Source organism: Syngnathus typhle, linkage group LG8 (genome assembly GCF_033458585.1).
Source record: "Syngnathus typhle isolate RoL2023-S1 ecotype Sweden linkage group LG8, RoL_Styp_1.0, whole genome shotgun sequence".
In the NCBI taxonomy this organism is placed as follows: domain Eukaryota; kingdom Metazoa; phylum Chordata; class Actinopteri; order Syngnathiformes; family Syngnathidae; genus Syngnathus; species Syngnathus typhle.
The window spans coordinates 14,566,771-14,585,169 of NC_083745.1; the positions used below are offsets into that span (position 1 = coordinate 14,566,771).

Below are 18,399 nucleotides of genomic sequence, written 5' to 3' on the forward strand. Positions count from 1 at the left end.
GACGAGCGACGAAATGGTGTCTGTAACTAAAGATGCGTTCGAACAGTGTCTAGACTGCTTTGAGTTGAAGGATTGCTGGTGTGTAGCACTGGGTAGCACGTCTGCCTCACAGTTAGGAGGGTGTGGGTTCGATTCCACCTCCGGCCCTCCCTGTGTGGAGTTTGCATGTTCTCCCCGGGCCCACGTCGATTTTCTCCGGCACTCGGGTTTCCTCCCACAACCCAAAAACATGCTTGGTAGGCATTGGCCACTCAAAATTGTCCCTAGGTGTGAGTGCGAGTGCGTATGGTTGTTTGTCTCTGTGTGGCCTGCGATTGGCTGGCAGGGTGTCCCCCGCCTTCTGCCCGATGACGGCTGGGATAGGCTCCAGCACGCCCGCGACCCGTGGGGACTAAGCGGTACAGAAAATGAATGGATGGATTGCTGGTGTAGTTCTGGATATGGCCACTAAGTGTCACTACGGCATGAAGAAGGAGCAAGGGGTGAGTCGCACGTGACGTCATTGTTGGGCAAGGGGCGAGTTGCCAGTGACGTCATTGTTGGCCGTTTTGAGTTGAAGGATTGCTGGTGTATTTCCGTTATGAACATTTGGTATCGCTACTGCATAATAAAAACAGCGAGTAAGTTGCCAGTGACGTCATCATTGTTAGGGTATTTTTCAAGATGGCGTCGGACGGTTGCTGGCATACCACCGCAGTCGGCGACAGATGAGGGGAAAACGACAGCAGGCGACGTTGAGGACATTTGTTGCCCTTTTGTCCGCAGACCGACACTAACTCGCTCCGCCGGAGAATGCTGTGTTACCTTGAATGAGTGCGTCGTGCCAGGATAGCGTCAGTAAGCCCCCCACCGCCCCTTCCCTGGCGCGTGCGGCTAAAATGCGACTAAGATGCTAACCGCTTCTCGCTGTGCTGCCGGGCCGACCGGGCGGTTCGAGGCGCGAGCCGGTCGGTGGGCCTGAGACTCATGCATGGCGGCGCCGAGGGAGCCCGCGGGCTCTGTGGTCGTCGACGTGAACGACAACGAGGAGGATGGCGGCGTCGTCAGACGACCAGTCGCGGCGTTGGCGCTCAAATGTTCCGTGACGTGCAGAAAAGGTGACGACGCTGTCAGGATGTTGGACTTAGCGGAGCGCTGCCTCCGGGACCGCCGCGGCCTTAACGGAAGTGCCGAGTCGTGGGGTGAAGTTGAGGTGGCGACGGCTGGGCGAGTAAGAGGAACCGGCCACCCTGCTTCCCGTCCAGCTGCCTGCGGGGCTCAAGTGTCATCCGGGTCGACGGCTTCCGTCGGGCCGTCGTGCTCGGGAAAAGTAGCGGAGACGTGTCCTCGCTCGGAACCGCAGCCAGGCATCATGCTCAACGGGTGTGCTGACGACGGCGTCTCAGAAAGGCCGACGGCGGTCGTCAATGGAGGCTGTCATGCCTCCACCGAAGCCCGAGACAACCGCAGCGACCCGCCCGTCCTCGCGGACGCTCCCGGGCCGGCCCGTAGATCCGCTGGACCGCCCTCAACAGAGCCGTCGGCCTCTTCCGAACCGAGCGAGGACGACACCTCGCCCTCCGAGGAAGAGGTGGACAGTGTCGAGCCTGACTGGGTCGTCAGGCCTCAGACGTTGAGAACCGAGGCGAACCTTAGCACGTCGCTCAGCTGCGACGCCACGCCGCTGTCGCCGTCGACCGCCGACCAGGGGGACTTATGCTTCGGGGAGCAGGGCGGCGAATTTCGGGGCGCTTTCGAGGCAGGCCGCCGCCAGAGTGCACCCGAATCGGACCTCAGAGTGCAGGGCAACTGCGACGAGACCGGTCTCGCTCCCAAGAGGTTCGGAATTGTTCACTTCTTCACCAGGTACAACGCTTGAACATCAATGAACGTAGTGCGAGGGATTTGGCAAATGTGTGAGGAACTTCCTTTATGTCTTTTTAATTACGAGAGAGGACATACCGCTAAAAAGTCAGTTTAGGGTTGCGACTAGCGATTATGTCATCGAGTAGCTGCAACTTTTTTTTCCTATTTTCTTACATTCAAACAAAAACAAAAAAAACATGACACGATCTCCAATTGACAGTGCACCAAGTGTACCTACTTCAATGGATTTGGATTTCGTCTTGCTTTGTAACATCAAAAATGTCAATTGGTGATTTCTAAAGCCAACATTGCAAATGTTACATATAGAGGAAGTCAGCTTTCACCGGGGCTATAATGACAAGGATTTGGATAATTTTACATTATAAGGTTATTGCTTAGTCATCAATTCATTGATTATTTGCTGTTCTGTTAATAAACAACCCAGTTTCAACTATGAAGACAATCTTTTGTCTGACAGAGACAAGTATGCCATCTGCCTCAAATCACTTAAATGTGAGTGAAGGTGCGAGTTGCGACACGTAATGAATCAACTACTGTTTGGCTTATTAATTAGTCATATAAAGACCTTGATTCTTTTGAAATGGTGGAATTTCTGTTGTCCCCATGAAAGCAGACTGATGATCTTTGCGTACTGTACATACTTTCAAAGTAAGTCTGAAATTGTCCAGCACTTGCTTTTATGAGAAGGCATTCCGGGTTTTCTGATGGCTGTTATGGACCAAATGGGCAACTGATCCAGAATCGGTTGTAGCATTGTCTGCACCATCAATGTGAAATAATGTCCTATTTTTGTATAGAGGGTGAAGCAGTTTGAATAATGGATAGAAAGTAAACATTTTGATCCGATCCGTCGCTGAATTTAACGGATACAATTTCCAGATGATTATTGGAGTCATTGTAAAATGCGGGCCTCAAGCGAGCGTAATGACTACACATAGTGATTCGGAAGAACCGCACTTCCCGCAATGCGTGCACGTTACCACGGATACATGGCGCCAGTGTTCCCTCTAAGCCAGGGGTGTCAAACTCGTTTTTGTCGCGGGCTGCATTGTAGTCATAGTTTCCTGCGGAGGGCCATTATGACTGTAAACGCCTTATATTATTTACAGTATAGGCTACACTGTAGTGATGGGTCCATGAGGTGTCGTGTATCGTTTCGACACATTGCCAAACTGTATTGACACTGTGTCAATATTGTGTCGCTGAATGCTGACACCCTCTGGACCTTAAAAAACCTAGTTGACAGACTCGACGGACACTGATTTGATGACCTAATATATACATTAATTAATTTAAGTAATTATATTTTATATTGTATTCTTTCACACATTCATTTAAATTGAAAAAATATTTTCAATATCAATAATGTGAACATGTATCATAACATGAAAATCTAAGTGAATGTGTTGTGAAAGAGGATGCTTGTGCACTGGCATTTGTTTTTTACAGATTTTTATTTAAAACAGTACGTTTTTCCAATGTTTTGAAATTGAGCCTGTTGCGCTTTTTAGACACAATTTCTCCCGCCGTTGAAAACACCCACTCACACGGCACAGATAAGGCTGGAGACCAGGGTAGTGTGTCTTTTGATTGTCCCAGTATCTGACTTGGGGCTGCTCCATAATTCTTGATAACTTCGAGGATGAACCACAAAAGATTAGATATTGTTTTAGCAGATCCATCTCGTTGACAATGCGCTTCCTTTAACAGAGCTTTGGCACGCTTCCTTGACAGACTATACTGCTGCTCGTTCAGTCACGTGCCTTTTTTTAAAGCAATACGTGGAACGACACGGGGCTTCGCTCTATGAGCTCGACACATGCGCCGACGCATCGGTGTTGCCGTACCCATCACTACTACACGGCAAACTGATGAATACCGTTTTTTTCCGTGTATAGTGCGCAAAATTTAACTAATTTATTGTCCTAAAATCTGGGGTGCGCATTATACATGGGTACAAAAAAAAAAAAAAAAAAATTTTTTTTTTTAAATTTTTTTTTTTTTTTTTAAGTCCCAATGATCGTCACACACGCAGGGAGGCAATGGGTCCCATTTTTATAGTCTTTGGTATGGTCTTAACTGGCTGGATGTCATTTTTTTTGTTGGCGTTGATTTCTCCGACTGCCCGTAAACGCACCACCGCGCTTCGTGCGCGCACGGGACAGCAAACGAGCAGGTGATCGAGCAAGCGTCTGATACGAGAGCATTGCGGTCGCATGGAGCGTGTTTGAAGTGAACAGCAGAGAAGAAAGGCAGTGTTGTGAAATAAAATGCACAGAACGGATGCGCAAGACACGTCAGCTATATAAAGAGCGAGAGTTCAGTTCTCTACCTAAATCCGTATTACAGGTAATATTTTATTTCACAACACTTTGCCTTGTTCCTTTCTTCTCTGCTGTTCACTTCAAACACGCTCCATGCGCACGGAGCGCGGTGGTGCGTTTATGGGCAGTCGGAGAAATCAACGCCAACAAAAAAAATTACATCCAGCCTAGTTAAGACCATACCAAAGACTATAAAAATGGGACCCATTGCCTCCCTGCGTGTGTGACGATCATTGGGACTTAAAAAAAAAAAAAAAAAAATTTTTTTTTTAAAAATTCATAAAAATTGGGTGCGTATTATACATGGGTACAAGCTTTTTTCCAGCATCAGCATGCCATTTTTAGGGGTGCGTACTATACATGGGGGCGCACTATACACGGAAAAAAACGGTAACTAGTTTTGAAATCCGAGACGAGTCAAAACTGTTCAAATTGTTTAAAAAGATGAATGGTAATAAAAATTGCTAGCAATATTTCTGTTTTGAAAAAGTGAAGACAATTTATAATTTTAGTAATAAAGTCTATGCAAAATTTGCCTTCGCGGACCACATAATATGATGTGACGGGCCCCATCTGGCCCCCGGGCCTTGAGTTTGATACCTATGCTCTAAGCCAGGGGTCCCCAAACTACGGCCCGCGGGCCGGATACGGCCCACGGGACCGTTTAATCCGGCCCGCCAACACTGAACAAATTGTATTATTAAACTTTTTTTTGTGGTCATTTTGCCTGCAATGACTGCGTTTCCCCAGTAGATGGGGAATCGCTCGCCTGCGCATTTACTACCGGAAGCCGTGTCAGAAAGCTCGGTGCACACTCACAAGTGCGTGTACGGACGTGGCGCACTCGCGCTCTACTTGTATCAGTCCCGAATTTAGAGCGTGGGCTGTGACGACAGCATTCTTGTAATTCGCGCGCTGAGCTTTCAGATGCAGTTTTGCGCTAAAGCCACCCACAAACCTTCCCCTGGAGTCCTTTCATTAAAATGAGTCGCCCAAGGAAAAGCAAGGTGGACACAGTGCCGAGCGTTTAAAAGAGAGTGGCCAATTTGGCTCGACGTACGCGACGTGACGTTCAGCCACATGAACGTCAACATCTACCCGTCACAGATCGAGGTAAACGGACCAACACCTCGGATCTCGCCTAAGAATTGCCCCAACAAATTTTACTCCAGACTATGACGCACTATCAAACTTTAACAAAAAAGACAGCGGTGTCTACAAGCCTACTGGAACCTACAAAAGGATTATAAGGAAGGAACACAAGAACTTTAAGAGACTGCTCATATGTGTCAGAGAAGTTCTGCTGACAACTGAGCTGAACTTTTACCTGTTAAGATTGTGCATGACACAACAGAAAGTTAATGTTCCATGGTTTTTTTTCTATGAAGAACCCAGAGAGAGTTATTTAGTTATTATTTATTTCCAGTTTTTTCTGTGAAGAACTCAGAGAGGGTTATTATTTATTTCATTAATAGTGTTATTATTTGTTTCCTGACTTTTTTTCTGTAAAGAACCTGGAAAGGGTTATTAAATAACATATAAGACAATAATTTTTTTAAGCTCCCCTACAATCGTTACACTTTTTCTGTTACAAACTGACACTGGCTCCCCATCAGAGAAGGGAAAGGTTATGTGGCCCTCACAGGAAAAAGTTTGGGGACCCCTGCTCTAAGCTGAGCTGCGGCGCACAAGAAACGCTATGCTGCACACAAAATAAAATTCAGCATAAACTGATTAATATCTAATGTTAGACGTCATCTAATTAAGTGGATGAATGATTTTCTTTCTGTGCCTTTTTGTAGTGTAAATCAGTGATTGACAGGTGTCCAGACAATGATATGGTTCACTTACGCTACATAGCCAATCATAGCATTGACAGTGCCTGAAAATGTGTCCTGCCCATTCGTGCTGTGCAGGTTAGCCAGCTAACAACACTGCGGCGGAGTTAAGAGATGCAAATGCTAAGTGAGCTAACCCCTTATCATGGCGACACATCCACTTACCAAGCCAAAGTAAATAAGAGATGCTGCGGTTCTTTTAAGATAGAATGGCTGTCGGAATGTGTGCGAATAAAAGAACAAAGGGTGGAACTCGGTGTGACTTTCTCTTTTTCGAGTGAGAAAGGTCTACTATGCAAAACATGCAGTGAAGCCAAAGTGGCAGGCGAGTTTACGGAGGGAAAAGTATGGACTGAATGGAAGTTTTGCTACCTCAAGCGTCACATTCAGCAGAAATGTCATTTGAAAGCTGTTGGAATTGTACAAAGACTCAAAATGGGACAGGGGATCGGTACATTATTGCGAGAGAGAGCGCAAAAGACCGACAGAAAGGAACAAGTTGTCACAAAACAAAATCTGACCCCTGAGCATGTTCTCATTGACAATATTTCATTTATTTATTTTATTTATTTATTAATCAATCAATTGGGGTGTTGCACTGGTCCACAGTGTGCACAGGGAGCTTGTGTGTTTGCACAGACATTTGAAAAATTAGAGGGAACATTGCATGGCGCAACACCTCACGCCATGTCACACTTCCCGCCCGCCTTTGCCCGCGCTTCCTCTTTCCACTGTAAACTTGCACCGTCCCCGTCTACAGGAGCCTGTTCCCTATGAGAGCCAGAGAGTCGGCTACACCGTCCCACGATGCGCCAGGGTGGCGACTGTTTGGCAAGCCCAGAGATGCAGGAGAAGGAGGAACTGTGTCCTCGTCCTCCACGGAGCAGGTTGGTGTGATTGTTGCGTTGCCTGGTGGGCACGTGGTCTGGCGCATAGGATCACAGGATTGATATGAGTATGTCCTCGTGCGGGTTCGGGGGAGCCTGTCTGACAACCGGGGAAAGACGTGGGCAGAGGCGGGCCTCGTTTGGACACCGCGGACTGGTCAGCGGTCAATGGCAAGGCACATGTTGACATAAAATGGATTGGTCGCCAGTCCATGTCATTTAAATCCAAATCCTTCCGAAACTGACTGTGGCCCCTAATGCTGACTGGTGGATTGACACTGTCTGTATTCGATTGTGCGCAGGTGTCCTTTCGGCGCCCCCCAGCGGCAGGCAGGAGGAAGAACTTGGACTTTGAGCCCCTCTCCACCACAGCGCTCATTCTGGAGGACCGCCCGCTGTCAGTACCTCTGGTGCAAGTGATAGTTGAAGCCTCAGCATCTGGCTCCATAAGAACCAGCGAGTTGTCCAAATAGTACACATAGCGCCAGCCAGGCTTTCTTTTGCCCCTTTGGCTCAAAATTGTTGCGTCAAATCTAACAAGTCAAGTAGCAAGTCGTAGCCCTGCTAGTTACTAGATGTACAGTAATCCCTCGTTTATCGCGGTTAATTGGTTCCATGCTCACCCGCGATAGGTGAAAATCCACGAAGTAGAGAACATACATTACTATTACAATATCCACACAAGGATTTTATGAACTTTTATTTCATTTTTAAACACTTTTATGTACTTTTAAACGTTTTTTTGTATTTCTAAAAACTACTGTAAACATTTTAAAGTCAAATTGACTTTTAGAAATACTCCTTATTTAAATAAGAAAATAGAGAAAATAATAGAGTAAATATATTGTTACAACATATCCACACAAGACCTTTTACCTTAATTGTAGTTTTAAACACTTTATTGTTTATTAAATACTTTATTTTGCATTTTTAAACACTTTTGCAGCATTTTAAAGTCAAGAAACATTCTTGTTTACTAACTATTTAGTAAGCGCTTTTGTGAACATTTTAAAGACAAGCTGACTTTCAGAGACATTTTTATTTACTAACTAAACACTTTTATAAATATTTTCACTAAAGTCTCAAATTAAAAATAACTTCTGTGATGAAGCACAAGTCTGATATGTTGACACAGACAGTGCGGTTGGCTGAGCTGAATTGTAGTTAGAACTGCTAAGCCAATCAGCTGCGAGAACACATGTTCTCATTGGCCATTAATGTTCGAAAAAAATCTGCGATAGAGCGAGGCCGCGATAGGTGAAGCGCGAAGTAGCGAGGGATTACCGTAGTTGCAGGTACACAACCAGGATTAGTAGCTGCTATCGGCACAAGTTCCAGTAGGTGTCGTGGGACATGTAGAAAGAGCAGTACCTACAGCGATACCCTGAGCAGTAATAGTGTATGAAGTAGTCAAGTACAAGTAGTTGTCATAGTACAAGTGGTAGCGACATGGTGGCTAGCAAGTAGTCGTAATGCCAGCAAACGTGAGTGCCACTCAAGTGGCCGCAACTCATAGCACCGCCGGGGGTACGGTTGGGCGTTCTCCCTTCATTGTGGCCTTCCGCACTCTGCCTGTGTAGGGTTGTGGGAGTGAGTGAATGAGCCCATTCGTGTGCCTCTGTCTGATTGGCTCTTAAGGAACCTTCCCGCCAAATCTGAGGAAGAAACTCAAAGACACAAGCTCGAGTATGAGGAGATGGTGGCCGGGGCCAAGAGGAGAGGTAAGGCGCTCTCTTTAAAAGAGAAGAAGAAAAAAATCATTTATCCATTTTCTGCTAAGAAAATGCTGATTGTGTTTATTTTGCGTGCGGCAGAGTTGAAGGACGCACAGAAGAAGAGGCGTCAGATGAAGGAAAGACATCGACACGAGGACAGCATCTCCAACGCCATGGTGGCCTGGAACACGCACATCCTGCCGCACTGGAACGCTGTGTGCGTGCCTCCCTGTGTTATAATAGTTCACTGTGACATATTTTGTGACTACCTGCTGTGAGGCCATGCACTCACCATTGAGGCATGTGTGGGTGTGGGCGTGTGTGCGTGTGTGTGTGTATGTGTCACGTGTGTGTGTGTGCGCGGGCGCGCATGCGTGTAGGAAGGCCACACGTCGCGTGAGGGACTTATGGTGGCAAGGCCTCCCTCCCGGCGTACGAGGACGCGTGTGGAGCCTTGCCATCGGAAACGAGCTCAACATCACGGGGGGTAGGTGGGCCGCCTCCCCCCAATCTAACTGCAGTCATTTTTGACGCCTTCCATACGACGGTGTAGTTGATGCTGGAGCCAAACCGGCTCCTCAGACGTTTTTTTCCGAGGCTCATCGAGTGCGAGGGCCACTTTTACATCTTTGTGTGTTGTGTTCCCACAGAGCTGTATGACATCTTCCTGTGTCGCGCCAAAGAAAAATGGAGGAGCTACAGCGAGACCAGCTCGGTCAACAACGACAGCGAGAGCGGTGGGCTCCCCACTCGCCCCCACCGCAGCATGCCCGCCTTTGAACTCTGCGCTTTCCTTGACAGACGGCGGCACATCACTGGCAGACAGAGAATCCAGCCTGGAACTCATCAAGCTGGATATCTCCAGAACATTCCCGTCGCTCTTCATCTTCCAGAAGGTTTGGCTGCACCACCGTCGCCTGACAGCAAGAGCTGCCTTTCACTTCCTCCTCGTTCCGTGCGCCCAGGGCGGTCCCTTCCACGATGTCCTCCACAGCGTGTTGGGAGCGTACACATGCTACCGACCTGACATCGGATATGTAGGTCTGACGCACGCACGCTCACTCTTGATTTAGTTTGCAAATGTTTGACAAAAGTCCCTCAATATGTGTTGACCTCAATGTTGCACATTTTTGGGCTGCCATCCCAACGTCAGTGTTGGCGCCATTCCATATCAGGTCACGTCTCACTTCATCATTTTGGAATTTGGATCACCTGTTCGGGCTCTCCTTAACATTTTTAGCACGTGCGCAGGATTGCAATGGTCGTGAGCGAGGCACCGTCAATCCATCCCAAGTCATGTCATTGCGCAAGGGATCTTACGGCACTCAAGTAGCACAAAGCAGTTTGGCACGTACTCCTGCAAACCCGTCGCTTTTCAGTGTCCAATTCAAGCGCGTAGCTTAAGGTCATAGGAGTCCCCAACCCACCCGCACCTTGGCTTCAAACAGCACGAGTGTGCGTGCGTCTTTGCGCAGGTTCAGGGGATGTCCTTCATCGCTGCCGTCCTCATCCTCAACCTGGAGGAGGCTGACGCATTTGTCACCTTTGCCAACCTGCTCAACAAACCATGCCAGATGGCCTTCTTCCGCGTCGACCACGACCTGGTACGCTCGCTCACTTGCTCTCACGCACGCATGCATGTGTGACGTGGCGTGGGACGTTTCAGATGCTGAAGTACTTCGCCGTGTTCGAGGTGTTCTTCGAGGAGAACCTCCCGCACCTCTTCAGCCACTTCAGGAGTAACAAGCTGACGCCCGACCTTTACTTGATCGACTGGTGAGTCGGCCGACAGCCCGGTGGCGAGAGCGGGGCTCTAACCCCAGCATCTGCGTGGGTGGCGGTGGCAGGATCTTCACGCTGTACAGCAAATCCCTGCCTCTAGACGTGGCATGCCGTGTGTGGGACGTCTTCTGCCGCGACGGCGAGGAGAGCCTTTTCCGGACGGGCCTGGGCATCCTACGCCTCTTCCAGGACGTACTGCTGCAGATGGACTTCATCCGCATGGCGCAATTCCTCAGCCGGCTGCCCGAAGACCTCCAGGCACACGCGCTCTTCGCCGCCATGGCCGCTACGCACATGATCAGCAGGAATCGCCGCTGGGCTCAGGTTGGTGCAAAAAGACAACAAACAAACGTGACTGGGATGGAGCAGTACAATGGCACAAAAAAAGACCACTTTGAGCTGGATTATCTGTTAAATGCTTTCTGCGGGCATTGACGTCTTCCTGGCTCACTCGTGAGAATACTATCCAATATCACGCTTGGTTCTGGGTTTCCCTGAATGGGATGATAGCAAAAACACGGCCGGTCCCCGCTCATTTGTTGTAATTGGCAAAAATAAGGAAGCCGACAGCAGGGTCACCTATCCACAGCAATTTCCATGGCAAAATTATTATTATTAATTTATTGATTATTCGGGCTGTATTATACGTTGTCACATAGGGTGCGTTACACACTATCCACAGCAATTTCAATGGCAGAATTATGAATTAAGTTATTAAATTATTGATTATTTGGGACGTATTATGCATTGTCAGATAGGGTGCGTTACACAAGCCGGACCACAAGATGGCGCCTGACGTCAGGCGCTTTTTGGCCGAGTGAGGAATGAAGCGGCCCACGTAACAGATGGGTGGATTCGGGGCGCTTGGTTTATTTCAATGAAAAGCAAGCCTTTTGAGTATGGAGGGAGCCTCTCAGTCATTTTGTCCTTGTGCTCTCAGGTCTTCTCATCACTGCCGAAAGACAAAAACAAAGAGACGGACAACATCGGAAGCCCTGCTCTCAGAAGCTAATGCTGGCCAAACCTATAGTAGTGTCGTTGTCATCCCTCCCATCCAGCGGGACGCCGCCTCCGCCCTCCCCAATACATTTTGGCATCTTGTGTTTTTTGTTGATGTTTGAGGGCGTGAAAGATTTTTTGGCCCCTGTCGAAGGAGAACAAATGGACATTGTTGAGTGACATGCACAACCCACACAATGAAAGCTGAGTGACAAATTAAACATGTTCTTTTTTTAATGTCATGCACACGCACGACATGCAACTCGTAATTGACAGACGTATCCATCTTGCGTGTAACTTGCTAAGTCGCTAGCACTCCTTGAGGACGGCTGCGCAGGCATTGGCCGTAAAAGTTGTGTTGGTCACATCTCCAATAAATCCAAGACCATTTCAACTTTTTACAATGGAACAATTCATCCATTCACTATATTAGCAAATATGTCCAACTTCAAAACGTCCAAATATATTTCAACTTCGAGATTATACTCTGAAATCAGATTCGGATTCGCTTTTGTGTCTCATCAAAAGCAGACATTTTTAGTCATCCATGTTTATGTTGGAAAACAAGCAACATTATCACAGAGTCTCTATTGCAAAACAAAGCGGTAACCGACTCAATCAATTCATGGCCCACGCAAGTTGGTTTGCAGCTGCGGGATGAAAAACATGTAAACTGTTTTGTTCCCCTCACAAACAACACCAAATCATCAACAATCACGAGTAATGAACACTCGTAATGATAATGATTTTGCTGCGTCAAGCAAAACTTGCCAAAGTCAGTGTGGAAAGTCCAAAGTGTAAGTGAAGCAGGTAGCCTTCGTGGTCCTCCTCGCGGGTCTGACGTTCTGTCCACTAACGAGCGTGATGAATGGCAACAAAGACACTGCTAGGACCCACTGGCAACCGCCCAACCAGTCCCGAGTGCTTGTTGTCACACTCCCGATCGGGGGGAGCAGCGTTCCAGCAAGGAAAGATCTGAATGACGAGAAGTTGACAGTCATTTGTCAATCATGCATTGTGATTTGAGCATTTGGATGTTTTTGGTGAAACACCATGGATTGAAGTCACACAATTCCGTTCGATTCAAACTTGTTTTTTTTCCCCCCAAACATCGGGACAATGCTTTTGAGCATCTCTTTTATTGTAAACTTGTAATGTACAGTTTTTTTCTAACGCTTTAAAGGTTATGTAAATAAAGCACAGAAGAATCACAAAAATGTGTCACGACTCGTCCCCGGTTGTCTTATTATATGGAGGTTGTCATGTTTTCTGTCCGTCTGTGTACTTGCCCCTCCATTCCTGTGTCGACTCACAGTCCATGTACTAATCACATTCACCTGCCTCTCGTTACCTGTCCGCGTGTCACTCCCTGTTGGATCATTTATGTCTATTTGGTTCCTGTCGTTGTCAAGTCTGTTTCTGTTAGCCAGTCAGTCGGTCGGTCAGTTATGTCAGTTTGCCGGTTATGCTAGTTTGTTCCCCTTAGCCTCTCTTCCAACTCCCTTTTCCCTCAATAAACCCTGGTCCAAGCTGCATTTGGTCGCCCTGCTCCATTCCGATCCGTGACAAAATGGCCTTTTCATTATGAGTTACTATAGAAACTTTTTACTATAAAAAGCCTTATTTTACATGGTCATTTTGTTAGAAGTCATCGAGGGTCAATGTTAGGTGTTAGCTTATTAAAACTGGCCTTATGGTCATTCTTATTAGTAAAACAAAGCCTGACCATACATGGTAATTGTTTTAGATATAGAAAACAAGCCATACTATACTTAATATACATAGTCTTTTTTTTTTTTTTTTAACAAAAAGGCCAATGTCTTTTTTTTTTTTATGAAAAAAATCTATACATCGTCATTTTTATTTACTACTAGCTTTATAGTTTGGCTTTATTTTATTGAGATTTCTCTATTCACTGCTTGGCCTTATGTTGGGCTTTATTGTATTTAATGTAAACGGTAACACTGAAAAAGGAAAACAGAATGTCGATTATAAACAAATATTGATCACGCAGGGCATTCACTTTATCTGACTCTTCAGGAGTAAAACAAAGTGGAAAATAATAAACCAAAATTAAAATTTTAAAAATGCAAACAAAAGACACTTGTTTTACAAAAGTGTCACCATCAAATTGGACAAACATTTACATTAGAAAACCAAAATATAGTACAAGGAACATAAAAAGAGTGAGAGAGAAGATGACAGCCATACAGAATGCAGTGTTATAAACAATATGGAGGCTGTTGTCGTTGCCGTTGACAAGAAGGCCAGTCGGCTCTTGAAGTACAGAGAATGGAGATGGTGGTGAAGATAACCTTTACACTCCCAAGGGTCAAAAAATACTTTTCCAGACAGTGTCTGAAGAAATAAAATGTTATTCACCACCAAGCATATCTGTACTCATACTGCAGTCACGTAGTAGTCAACGAAAAAGAACACACAAATATATGCGCGCTGAAGACAACTGTATGGGTTTTGCATGAAAAGCAACAAAGAATGTCAGAACAAGTACCGTTTTTTTCCGTGTATAGTGCGCAAAATTTAACTAATTTATTGTCCTAAAATCTGGGGTGCGCATTATATATGGGTACAAAAATTATTATTATTATTTATTTATTTTTTTTCTTTAACCCCATCAGTTTCATATGCGCATTCACCGAACCCCTCTTTAGTGGGGGGGGGATGACATACAAACACACCAAATTACATACTACCTGGAAATCAATGTGTCTTCTGCTGTTGGCTTTGAGAGATCAGTTCAGATATGCGTGGCTTCACCTTGGCAAGTGCCACTCTCATGTCATTTTCACAGCAAAGTCTGTACCTTTTCTTCGTTTTTATGTCCAGCATCCTCGAAAAGGATTGCTCACAAAGATATGTTGTAACAAATGGTATAAAAAAAATCCAGGGCTTTCTTAGCAATAACTGGATACTTGTTCATTTGTCGACATCAAAACGTTGAGAGCGTCGTTGTTCTGAAGAGTTGCTGTTGAACCTGGCTCCAAGATGTCTTTACTCATGTGTTCTATTCTGTCACTGACGGTGTCATTTGAAAGGGGAATTTGGGATAATTTATCTTCGGCCGCTGTTCCGAGTATCAGATTCGCCATCTTTAATGCAGCTGGTTTCAGAAGTGTTTCACCAATGGTGTGTGGCTTGCCCTGCTTTGCAATCAGGTAAGCAACTTCGTACGATGCTGTCAGGATCGGTTTGTTAACAGGTACAAATCCAAGAGCAGGCAGAGTGGCCCTTTCATCGAATCTGGCTCTCTTCAGCCTGAATTCAGCAAGTGTTGTGTTCTTGTATTCCCCGTCTCCATGCAGCTTCAAGAAGTGTTCCTTTAGTTTTGCCGGTGCAAGACTAGAGTTGCTCAACTTGGCGTTGCAAATCATGCAGATAGGACGCGCACTCCCATCACGTTCCGTGATACATGAGAATCCATGTTTTACATATTTGTCCGACCACTTTCTTCTTTTGCCCGACATAGTTAGTATGGATAAAATATTAAAGAAATCACACGACGTACGACAACAACAGTCACACGTTGACTACTGAGTGCGCACTAAATTCCCCGCAGCGCTGATTGGCCAAGCAGTGTAGCATGATCATCTGCAGCCGGTGATGGCCAAGCGGGCCGTGTGTGTCATCACAAATTTACACAATAGTTCAAGTGTGTCCGGACCTCCGTAGCGGGGGCTCTGCCAAACCCCTGAGATCGACTCACCGAACCCCTGGGGTTCGATCGAACCCAGGTTAAGAACCACTGCTCTAAATGCTTCCTATAGCTTCCAATGAGAGTCTGGATTCTGGTTGAAGGTATTTTGGCCATTCTTATTAACAAAACATCTCCAGTTCAAGATATTTAAGGTGGCCAGTTGCAAGTTGTTCTCCTCTTTGCATCTTCTCTGAAGAGTGGTAACATGGGAGCCTCAAAACAACTGACAAATGACCTGAAAACAAAGATGGTTCAACGTCATGGTTTAGGGGAAGGATACAAAAAGCTAGCTCATAGATTTCAGCTGTCAGTTTGCACTGTGAGGAACATAGTGAGGAAATGAAAGACCACTCACACAGTTCTAGTTAAGGCAGTGTGGCAGGCTAAGAAAAATCTCATAAGCATAGGCGAAGGATAGTGAGAACAGTCAAAGTCAACCCACAGAGCAGCTCCAAAGACCTACAACATGATCTTGCTGCAGATGGTGACACTGTGCATCGTTCAACTATTCAGTGCACTTTGCACAAGGAGATGCTGTATGAGAGAATAATGCGGCAGAAGCCTTTTCTGCTCACATGCCACAAACAGAGTCGCTTGAAGTATGCTGAAGCACATTTGGACAAGCCAGTTTCATTTTGGAATCAGGTTTTGTGGACTAATGAAACTAAAATTTAGTTATTTGGACATAAGGGGTGGTATGCATGGCGGAGGAAGAAAACAGCATTCCAGGACAAGCACTTGCTACCCACAGTCAAATTTGGTGGTGGTTCCATCATGCTGTGGGGCTGTGAGGCCAGTGCAGGTACTGGCAATCTTGTTAAAGTTGAAGGTCTCATGGATTCAGCAGATTATTGCAAACAATGTTCAAGAATCAGTGATAAAGTTGAAGTTGCGCAGGGGCTGGATACCTCAACAAGACAACTACCCCAAACACCGCTCACATTCTACTAAGGCATTCATCCAGAGCAGGGGTGGGCAATTCCGGTCCTCGAGGGCCGGTGTCCTGCATGTTTTATAGGTCTCCCTGCTGCAACACACCTGATTCAAATGATCAGGATTGTTATCCAGCTTCTGCAGACTTTGCTAATTATCTGACCATTTGAATCAGGTGTGTTGCAACAGGGTGACATAGAAAACATGCAGGACACCGGCCCTCGAGGACCAGAATTGCCCACCCCTGATCCAGAGGAACAAGTACAACGTTGTGGGATGGCCATCTCAGTCCCCAGACCTGAATATTATGAAAATCTGTGGTGTGATTTAAAGCGAGCTCACCATGCTTCGGAAACCATCAAACCTGACTGAACTGGAGATGTTTTGTCAAGACGAATGGTCAAAAATACCTTCAACCAGAATTCAGACTCTCATTGGAAGCTATAGGAAGTGTTTAGACTGCAGGGGTGGGCAAACTACGGCCCGCGGGCCACATCCGGCTCACGGGACCGTTTAATCCGGCCCGCGAACCTTGAATAAATTGTATTATTAAACATTTTTTTGGTCATTTTGCCTGCAATGACTGTGTTTCCCCAGTAGATGGGGAACCGCTCGCCTGCGCATTTACTATCGGAAGCCGTGTCAGAAAGTGCGTGTACGTGCTCAGTAGTACGGACATGGCGCACTCGCGCTCTATTTGTATCAGTCCCGAATTTAGAGCGTGGGCTGTGACGACAGCATTCTTGTAATTCGCGCGCTGAGCTTTCAGATACAGTTTTACGCTAAAGCCACCCACAAACCTTCCCCTGGAATCCTTCTATTAGAATGAGTCGCCCAAGGAAAAGCAAGGTGGACACAGTGCCGAGTGTTTAAAAAAGAGTGGCCAATTTGGCTCGACGTACGCGACGTGATGTTCAGCCACATCAACATCAACCCGTCACAGATCAAGGTAAACGGACCAACACCTCGGATCTCTCCTAAGAATTGCCACAACAGATTTTACTCCAGACAATGACGCACTAGCAAAAAAGGGAGACCAACAACGCTGTTCCCACTGAAAATGAAGGGGAGGCTCTCAAGTTTGTTGTAAAAAAATGCATTTTGAATATGATTTGTACGCATTGAAACTAGCGACCATTCTCATTTTAAAACAATGCAGGATGCTCAAGGACATTGATGCACCACCTGTTTGCGACTAATCTTAACCTGTAAAGTTCTTAAGGCTTATTTTAAGGAAGTGTTTCCCGTTTCCTCACCTCTGTTACCAGGTGTTTGCGAGTTAAAACTCTGCTCTGATTTTCACATACCCCTCACCGTGTTGCCGTTTTGATTACTTTATTTGGATGTATGCTTTCACCGATTCTTCAAGATGATATATGTATTTGGTCAGAATGTTTGCCGTTTGATGTGATCTCATAAGATAAACATCTTTCATTAGTCTGACCTGCAGGCACTGAAGTGATGGAGACAAAAAGTTTGCCCACCCCTGGTTTAGAGGCTGGTTATTTCTGCAAAAGGAGGATCTACTAAATATTGATGTCATTTTTTGTTGGCATGCCCAAATTTATGCACCTGATTGCACACTTTCTCAAAATCCTATAAACTTCATTTCACTTCTCAAATATCACTGTGTTTGACTATATTTAACTGAAATTTCTAAAGAAAATTCTTGAAAACTATCAGGGGTGCCCAAACCTTTGCATATGATTGTAAATGGTGTGGACGCTTTCAGTCCAAAGCTCCTCTTCTTAGCGCTTTGCACCCTAATCCTAACCCTTCACGTGTTCAGCAAAACCTCGCCCAAAAATCCAAACCCTCACATGTGCAAACAAGCGGACTGTGGAGCAGCTTTGCCTGCGAATGCAACACAAACGCACAAAGCAACAGCAACCAAAAAATAATGTTTAAATGGTGTCGCTCATCATTTACTCATCTCATATCGCCAGAGCAGCGAGGTGTGAGGAGCTCGAACTCAACAATCAGCGCTCCTCGGTCTCCTCATTTCACGGAAACGTCTCCTTTAGATGACGTCGCGCAATTGAAAACAATGAAACAATCAACTGCAAGGCATCGGCGGCCTTGGGCCGAACACAAGGGCTGTCGCAATAGTGTCGTCAGTGCATGTGTGTGCACGCGTGTGCATGTGTGTGCATGTGTCAATCTCCATAGCAGCCTGTCAGCTCAGGTATTTCCAAAGGGGAGGGATGGGCGGGGGGCCTCCTGACCGATCCCAGTCTGGGGTCTTTCCTGTGGAGGCGGGGCTGGAGAGGAAGTGCGAGCCGTTGCCCCAGGGGTCTTCGAGATGGGACGGTGGGGAGGTGGGCGGCGGCTTCTAAATAA

General features: G+C 46.2%; 1 protein-coding gene across 2 annotated transcripts; it reads left to right on the plus strand.

Annotated features, from left to right (window-relative positions):
* The first annotated feature begins 523 nt into the window (after positions 1-523).
* On the plus strand, positions 524-12,628 carry LOC133158105 (TBC1 domain family member 12-like). 2 transcript variants are annotated; one of them, XM_061285000.1, is made up of 13 exons: positions 524-1,845; positions 6,789-6,915; positions 7,218-7,312; positions 8,554-8,636; positions 8,730-8,847; positions 9,011-9,117; positions 9,281-9,367; positions 9,432-9,526; positions 9,596-9,667; positions 10,106-10,234; positions 10,297-10,406; positions 10,478-10,736; positions 11,353-12,628. In XM_061285000.1, exons 1-13 carry the CDS (start codon positions 971-973, stop codon positions 11,422-11,424), a joined length of 2,229 nt encoding a protein of 742 aa, XP_061140984.1. In that variant the 5' UTR covers positions 524-970; the 3' UTR covers positions 11,425-12,628. The 2 variants fall into 2 exon arrangements, with proteins under 2 accessions (XP_061140984.1, XP_061140985.1); XM_061285001.1 differs by having other exon boundaries at positions 524-1,818.
* Positions 12,629-18,399: the final 5,771 nt, after the last annotated feature.